This window comes from Echinops telfairi, unplaced genomic scaffold (assembly GCF_000313985.2).
Source record: "Echinops telfairi isolate 266 unplaced genomic scaffold, ASM31398v2 ScPeMD7_9;HRSCAF=40, whole genome shotgun sequence".
Taxonomy (NCBI): domain Eukaryota; kingdom Metazoa; phylum Chordata; class Mammalia; order Afrosoricida; family Tenrecidae; genus Echinops; species Echinops telfairi.
Genome location: NW_022103906.1, coordinates 97604186 through 97612736, shown reverse-complemented (window position 1 = coordinate 97612736; position 8551 = coordinate 97604186). Strand labels below are relative to the sequence as shown.

At 51.4% G+C, this 8551-nt stretch overlaps 1 protein-coding gene across 1 annotated transcript in view; it reads left to right on the top strand.

Moving 5' to 3' along the window:
• The window catches only part of KLF11 (Kruppel like factor 11), a 20810-nt gene extending 12492 nt beyond the window's left edge, over positions 1-8318 (top strand). The window contains exons 3-4 of the mRNA XM_004696380.2: positions 428-1349; positions 5767-8318. Coding sequence (XP_004696437.1) covers positions 428-1349; positions 5767-6068 — 1224 coding nt within the window. The 3' untranslated portion in view covers positions 6069-8318. The remainder of the gene's footprint in view (positions 1-427; positions 1350-5766) is intronic.
• Positions 8319-8551: the final 233 nt, after the last annotated feature.

Here is an 8551-nt window from a genome sequence, read left to right as displayed (position 1 = left end):
AGGGGCTTAAGTAGAGAGCAAATGTTTTGAGAATGACGAGGGCAATGAATGTACAAATGTGCTTTACACAATTGATGTATGTATGGATTGTGATAAGAGTCGTATGAGCCCCTAATAAAATGATTAAAAAAATACTCCATTTGAAGCATATGGATTTATTTTCTAACCTCATTGAAGACCCCTGAGAGCTGCACAGGTCCAGGAGAGCAGGGCACTGGCGTTATGGGCATGTAAGCAGAGCAGTGGGGGTGCTTTCTCCTCTGGCCTGCGTGAAGCCCCCCACTGCTCCTGGGAGCAACTGTAGACCAGTCTCATTTAGAGACTTCTTTTTAAACACATTGGGGGCAACATGCTTAAAGCAAGTCCCTTTTCAAATTTAAGCAGAGAAATTTATAGTTTTTATTATTATTATTATTTGTTTTTTTAGTGCATGACTCCTCCACAGAGCCCCGATCTCCTGGAGCCATCAACGGGGATACCTGTTCCCTCCCAAGCAGCGCATTCCAAAGCACGTGTGGTCCCGGCCACTGCCCCCAGTGCTGCTGTGGCTGTCACAGAGCGTGGACCGCCTGGCACCATGCTTGGGACGCTGGAGCCGGCCCCCAACCATCCCTGCAGGGCCGTGGTCGCAAGTGTGATCCGCCACACTGGGGAGAGTCCTGCTCCTGCCCACAGCCCTTGGGCCCAGACTCAGGATCAGAGATTTTGCCACAGCAGAGAAGAAGCGCACCGGGAGCCTCTGCCAGATGCATGCCTCGCCACTGGCACCAGCGCGGTAGCCTGTCAGCCTGGCCGGCACAACCCTGGTGGCCTGATCACCTCCGACCAAGGTCAGCAGGCAGGGTGGCCTGCTGCAGTTCAAAACTGCTCACCAAAGAGTTGTGAAAATGACTTGTCAAAGAAAGCCAGCCCTCTGGTTTCTGTCCCTGCCCCCAACCTCCCCTTCCTTTGCCAAATGCTCCCCGTGACTGGACAGAGCAGTGTGATGCCAGCTTTTCTGAAGTCTCCCCCCACAGTGTCTGCAGGGACTGTCCAGCCCATCTTACCCCACACTGCTTCGGTGGCCCAGCCTGTGTTCATGGGACCGTCGGTGCCTCAGGGAACTGTGATGCTGGTCCTCCCCCAGGGCGCCCTCCCCCCGCCTGCCACCTGCCCGTCCAGCGTGATGGCTGTCGGGAGCACCAGGTTACTGCCCCTCGCTCCTGCTCCAGTTTTCATCGCGTCCGGCCCAAACTGCGTCCCTCAGCTGGACTTCTCCCGACGGAGGAACTACGTCTGCACCTTCCCTGGCTGCCGGAAAACCTACTTCAAAAGTTCCCACCTCAAGGCTCACCTTCGCACCCACACAGGTAAAAAGCGAGCTGGAGAAGCAGGGCCCCGCTGGGTGGTAGGACATGCCCTGGGCGAGGTCTCTGGCGGAGGAAGTGTGAGGACCCCGGGAGAGGCGGGGCTGCTCCACTGGAGGGGGACATCGTCGTGAGATTCCAGTTAGGAAGGATCTTGTGACCTCCATAGACCCCCCTGACTTCCTCCCACTGATCCTGAAGCATTTTCATCTTTTTAGGGACTTGGGGTTATCATTAGCACAGACAGCAATGAGGGGTTTTTTTATAGACAAGTCCATCGAGTTACCTCCAAACGTCCTCTGTCGTGGAGACATAGCGGCTCCAGGACAGGGTAGGATTTCCTGTGAGTTTATGAGACTAGTTGCTGATGAGAGTAGACAGCCCTGTCTCTCCCAAGGAGCGGCTGGTTTTGAATTGCTCACCTTGCTGGCAGTAGCCAAACGTAACCACTGTGCCGCCAGGCCATGCCCATTTCTCTTCACGTTGCAGTGGGCCTGTCGTTCCCACTATTTTAGAAACCACTGGTATTTGTGGAACATCTTTATCAGTGCAACATACTTAGGTTTACTCTTGAGGACTGAGGAGCCCTGGTGGCTATGTATGGGGCCTGATCCAAAACGTCAGCAGTTTGAAACCACCTGCAGCTCCTTGGGAGAAAGACAGGGCTTTTTATTCTTGTCAGCAGTCACAGCCGCGGAAACTTGCAGGGCAGTTCTACTCTGTCTCACAGGGTTGCTGTGAGCCAGCATGGACTCGATGGCAGCGGGTTTGGTGTCTCCAGAACTTGATATTCCAGAATATCGAACGTTACTTCCATTTCCATTAGTTTCTCCGCCGTGTACATGGCTGCGTGTGGCCCTGCGATCTGCAGAGAGTCTGCTTTAGTAGATGGGCCGAGAATTGCCGGTGTGTTCTGTGGGGCTCCTGTTTTGCTTTGTTTGTAGTGGGGTAAGCATTGGGCTGCTAAGCCAGGGTCCATAGGTGGGACTCAGCAGCCCCTCTTCAGGAGGTTGGGGACAAAGATGAGGCTTTGGCCCTTAGGAATGCACAGCCTCAGGCCCCGGGGAGCCGTTCTCTCCTGTGTTCCTGGGGCCCGTGAGTCTACATCGATTCAGGGGCAAGGGTTTTTAAGGTGAAGTAAGTGCCACAGTAGGTAAAGCACGCCACTTCAAACCAAAAAGGCAGCAGTTAGCCCCCAGGGTCTGCTCTGCGGACGCGCGCTGTGGCAGTCTGCTGCCTTGCAGACCACCAGGCAGGGCAGTGCAGCCCTGCACTGAGGGTCACTCAATCAGAATGGACGGACTCTCAGCAGTGTCCGGCTTGTGTTTGTAACTTTCATGCTTACGTTGCCTTAGTAAGATTTGCCTTTGAAACTTCTTCCACAGCTGAGCACTTTAACAGGTTAAAGACGGTGCATGCAGCACAGGTTTTGACTTTTCATTGTGAATAAGGTGAAGATTCCCAGAGCGGGTCAGCAGTCGTCCACTTTACCACGCATGGGCATCGTGTTTCATCTCACCCATTGCCGGGACACCCCTCGACGTACCGTCCCCTTTTCTGTTTGTGCCCCTGTGCTTCCTGTTGCCTCCCCTCCCGCCTCCCTCGGGACTGTCACTGCGTACACGCTGCCTTTCTGGTGATCCCGACACCAGTGCGTTCAGTTCCACACCTGCAGAGTGACTGAGAGCCGGAATGGGGGGATCTCTCAGGCTTGATCTCTTCAGGGTTTGGTCCACGTTTTTCTCCCTCTCCGTCCAGGGCTCTGATGTGATGGCTCTTGGGTGGTTGTTAATAGACGGCAGTGGGCACCCCCTAGGTCTTCGGGTGTCAGCTGTGGAGGTTTACGTGGTCCTTGGGCCGACTGGGTTGTTTCCATATGCCTTTGCTTTTCATCATCCTTCTTTTGTCCAGGTGGGGAGAGACCAATTGCCTGTTGATGGCAGGTGGCTCATGAGCTTTCAATAACCCATTTGCTACTTAACTAAAGTAGAATTGACCTTAGTGACCCCCAAACTATGGTCCTGACCCCAGGCCCAGAGACTCTTGCCTTGAAGGTGTCTGATTATGTTTTGATTCGTTGGGGAAAGTTTCGTTGGCTTCCCGCTGTGTACCCCATCACCTAGCACAGGTAGATTCACGGACATCCGTAGTTATGTACACGCCTCTCCTTCCCACTCCTGTTCAGCCTGCATGCTTATCCAAGCTTGAGCTGGAAGGTCGCCCTGCCCAGCATAGTGCATGAGAGCGTCTGCCGTTACCTGCTGCCGAGCCTCCTCCCAGTCTCCCCGCCCCGCCCTCAGGAAGTGTGTTTTCCATTCTCTGGAACTGGGTTTCCACCCGGCTGTCCTGTCCGTTACAGGAAGAAAGGGGAGTCGCAGCCTCAGAGACCCAGGGGCAGGTGTGCCCTGACCTGTAGACCCGCTACGCGTCGGCACAGACAGTGGCAGTGCGTGAGAGCCGGTGGGGCAGCAGTGAATGGTGGGATACTGTGAAGAAAGGACAGAATTGGCAGGAGTTTCAACTGCGCTTTAGTCCAAAGTGTACTTTCGATAGCGCGTACAAAAGCGGCGAGTTCACACCCGGGAGACACTGCATGGTTCAGTGTCAGTTGAGACTCCCATAAAACAGATGATCAAAACCGGCTCTTTGGGGGTCCCAGTAGCTGCCGCTGTGAATGTCATGTTGTAAACGAGAAATACTTGTGTGTGTGTATGTTTGTGTGTGTGTGTGTGTATGAGAGAGAGAGAGAAAGAGACAAGCATTGCCCTTCACTGGCATTTTGTAAATGTCTGGCCCAAAGCTGGGCATCTGGCAGGCAGGAGGTGGTGGTCTTGGCAAACGTGTGCTTACAGTGGACTGTGTGCGCTCCAGGAAGCGACAAGACCCAGTTCCTGAGATGCCCCAAACACCTGGTGAGGACAGTTTTCCTGCTCAACTCTGCAAGTACCGATGTCGAATTGGGGTTTCTTGATCACTGAATTCACGCGTTCACGGCCATCTGTAAGCCGCTTCCTCAGTAAAGTGCCGTGTGGAGGCCGAGTCGTGCACAGTGGGTGGATCCGAGGAAAGGCCCCGAAAGGCAGCTTGGCATAATAGTCATTGTACGAGGCCTTACCAGCCACTGCGGGTCCTTGAAAACTCGGTGAGGATGAGGGCTTCGGGGTGCAGCCCTGCGGGATCAGAACTGCTACCCACATGCCTGGTGGGTCTCCACCTCCCTCGGGGTGCAGCCCCGTCACACAGTTCCTCAGGTGGTGGTGACCCCTCAACCATAAAAGTTTTCGTTGCTACTTCATCACTGTCATGTTGCTACTGTTAAGAATCGGGTGACCCCTGTGAAAGGGTCGTTGGACCCCCGCAAACGGGTCTCGACCCGCAGGTTCAGAACAGCGGCAAGCCGCTCTGGGAGAAAGACAGGTGGTCTGCATACATAAAGAGTTACAGTCTTGGAAACCCCGGGGGCAGTTCTGCTGTGTCCATTAGGGTCAGAGTGCACTAGATGGTCGTGAGCTCCAGGCTGCAGAACTGTGGAAGGCCCTTAGCTGGTGGGCCCAGGGGGCTCTGTTAGTGGGCTTCCCCAGGCTCCCGAGGTCCCAGGCAGACTGGCTCCCCACTCTCTCCTGCTCATGCTCGGACGCTTGGACTGGAGCAGTGGGTCTCCACCTCCCTCGTGTCGCGGCCCTTTCAGACAGATCCTCAGGTGGTGGTGACCCCAACCATTAAAGTACTTTCGTTGCTACTTCATCACTGTCATGGTGCTACTGTTAAGAATTGTCATGTAAATATCTGATAGGCAGGATGTATTTTCATTGTTAACCAACTGAACATCATGAAAGCATAGTGATTCATCACAAAACAATATGTAATTATATATGGTGAAATACTTATTTCTAATGACAAATCAATGAAATTTTGTCTTGAAGTGTGGTGTAGCATGGGTAACAGTCAGGTACTCCTAGGTGGGCGTGTCTGCAGGTGGGCGGACTGCCTGGACACGGATAGAGGAGCCGTGTCTTGGTTCCTAAGACCATCGGAAATAAGTGTTTTCTGATGGTCTTAGGCGAGCCTGTGAAAGGGTCGTTCGGTGACTAGATTGAATGTGAGTTGAGATAGATCTTTAGTCTGTTCTGTGAGCCTTGAAGAACTGACTTCTTGCAAGAGTCTTAACCTGCCCCCAGGCCACGAGTAAAATTGCTTTTTCTTTAGAAACCTCTTTGGAAAGAAGACATTGCCGTTTTGGGTGTGGTGGGGAACAGTGCGCTTGAAGGACCTCCTTGAGTTGACTTTTGAGTCCCCACACCCAGTGCGGCGGCGGGCTCGGAGTTTTGGGGGAAACAGTTGAAGGACAACAGGAAGTAAACCCACCCAGCAGAGTGTCGAGCATTTGCTTTCTCTGAAGTGTGTTGTTTCTTCCTCCCAGGGGAGAAGCCCTTCAGTTGCAGCTGGGATGGCTGCGATAAGAAGTTTGCTCGGTCAGACGAACTTTCTCGCCACCGGAGAACTCACACCGGGGAGAAGAAGTTTGTGTGCCCAGTGTGTGAGCGGCGTTTCATGCGCAGCGACCACCTGACGAAGCACGCCCGGCGCCACATGACTGCCAAGAAGATCCCTGGCTGGCAGGCAGAGGTCGGCAAACTGAACAGACTAGCTGCCGCCACAGACGAGCCTGGGAGCCCTCTGGGGGCCTTGCCGGACTCGGCTGAGCAGCCAGCCAGCGAGTGAGCCACAGGACACGCACAAATCTTTCATTCAGGAATGGAAGTGACACAAAAGATAACTGATCATTTCTCCTCCAGAAAGAAATTGTTTTTGGAGAGTTAGTGGGCAGCGGGGAGCTGGTTCTAAAGAAATTATGTCGGCTTTTCTTTTTCGGTTGGGACCCTGTTGGCTATCTTTTGTAGTTTCAGGATTTTTTGTTCTTGTCGTTAAAGGCAATTTGATAAGCGGATCACCAGCATTCAAACAAATATTTCGGCAATAATGTTTACAACTTCTGGATTTTTGCAGCCTTTCTATTCGTGTTTTGTAGAAATGAGACAGGGTACTGATTTTTATACTGTTTTCTATAAAAATATTTATATTGCTGGTGCTCAACCCACCAGTTTTTATGTAGATGATTTTGCAACCAGCTTTTCAGTGTTTAATAATGAAATTTTATATCATCATTACTTTTAATAAACCTGACACATTATCCAGCCAAGAGGAGATCACAGCTATCCAATCAGGCCTTTTAGATCCAAGAGCTTTTTAGAATCAGAGCTGGTTGAAAAGGGGTCTCGGAGAGAAAGGGAGAAGAAGCAGGGTTCGCAGCATTTTCTAGAGAAATTCCCAGCGGCCACCCCTTCTAAGCCTGCAGTCCAAGAATCAGACATTTGGGCTCACCAGGAATACTTAACCTGTGCCCACGTGTGGTATGTGAAAGGTGTGCCCAGGGTGCCGGGGAGCAGGGAACTGCCAGCAGGAGGGACTGACTTGAGTCTCTGCAGGCTGTTGCTCTGTGGGAATCAGACCAGTTACAGGTTCCTGTTTGTCAGAATCCCCAAAAGGTCACATTAGGCACCCACCCCAGCCAGGACTGTAAATTGTACGTTGACTTATGTTGATGCGGCCTTATCCATGAGTGTATTGTGGGGAGAATAACTTCTTCAGAGTAAAAGGAAAATTAACTTGGCACCAAAGCACAGCTTGTCTGACATGAATGAAGTCCATGTGCCGCTGTCCAGCTCTTGTGTGGTCAGCCCTTGACGAAGTCTTAGAAACCATTGGAAACGCTCATCGGGCCAAGTAGCAGGGATCCGACCCAGCTGTCCTTGCGTGTGTTTTGTTTGGAGGAAAACGATGATCATGCACAGTCCGTGGGAACAGAGTAGACGTGAGGAGAGTGCTTTTGCAGTCTGCCTGGAGAACAGACATCGCTCTACGCCGTGTGAGTGCGTGTCCCAGGCAGACAAGCGCTTGGCCCTTTGTCCGGCAAGAACAACGGGCAACGGAACCAATACAAGGAACACGCTGCTTGGTTAGCCTGGTCATAGTTTCTACTGTGCAGTAGGCCTGCAGATTTTGGCTTTACGTTTTATGTATTGGCATTTACCCATTATAAAACGATGGTAAGGTGAAATATTGGATGATTAAATGCTTTTTTGTGTTCAGGTCTCCGTAATCTTTGATCAGGCATCCCTCACCTGCTTATACATTGTGCGTTGGACTGGACACCCATTATGTTGCCCTTAATTAGCAACTGCCGTTTGGCGTATGTGTACGTAAGTGCTGCTTGTACTGGCAAGATTTCATGGTTTGGGGATACCTTCCTAGTTGAGTATTGTTGCTTGTCAGAAGACCTGTGAGTTGCAAGAGAACCATAAGTAAGTGTATATATATATCGTGGTTTTCCCCAGCACCCATCTCTTCAATCAGCATAAACAGTTTTGACTGTGTGTGCCACCATCGGCATCTCATTTGCATTTTTAAACAATTAGGACGTGCAGAATCATGTCAGTCCTGCCTGATACCCGGTCATGGAGTATTCGAGTCTCACAAAGATTTTCCTTCTCTGAGGAATGTTCTTCTACAGAATAAATGTCTCGAAAATAGATGTTTTGATTCACGCTTCCATTCCCTGACTTTATTTGGAAATACCTTCTGTTGATGACTCCCGTCTTTCAGTGTGCCGGCTGCGAGGCTGAGGGTTGGGGAAACGCTTTCCCTGGGAATCACTGGCCCTGAGGAGCGGAGCCCCTGGGCGGCAGTTCCCGAGGTGCCTCTTGCAGCGGCCACTTCCCCAGTGCACTTTATTACCTGAGCAATTTTGCTTTATCTTTTTTTGACCTTGAGCCTTTCAAGTAGTTTCGGTAATGGAAATTGAAATGTTTCATCATTACGTTGTATGTAACAGACTCCGACTGTATTTAAACGCCTATTTGTATTGTAACTTTGCTCCTATGGATTGTATAAACCTCTGGTTTGCTAACTGGACTGTGGTGTGTGTGTCATTCCATTACACTTGAACCGTTTCTTCGGGGGAAGGGTTGCTCGCAGCTCATTGCTGCGTGTGTTTCCAAGACTTAAGTCTTCATAGAAGTGTAAACCCTTGTCTTTGGAAGAGCGCTGGGGCTGGGGTGTCTCAACTGCTGGCCTTGCTGTTAGCAGCGCAACGCGTAACCACTGCAGCACCCGGAGTATGTATGTGACAGTTGGACACGGAACAA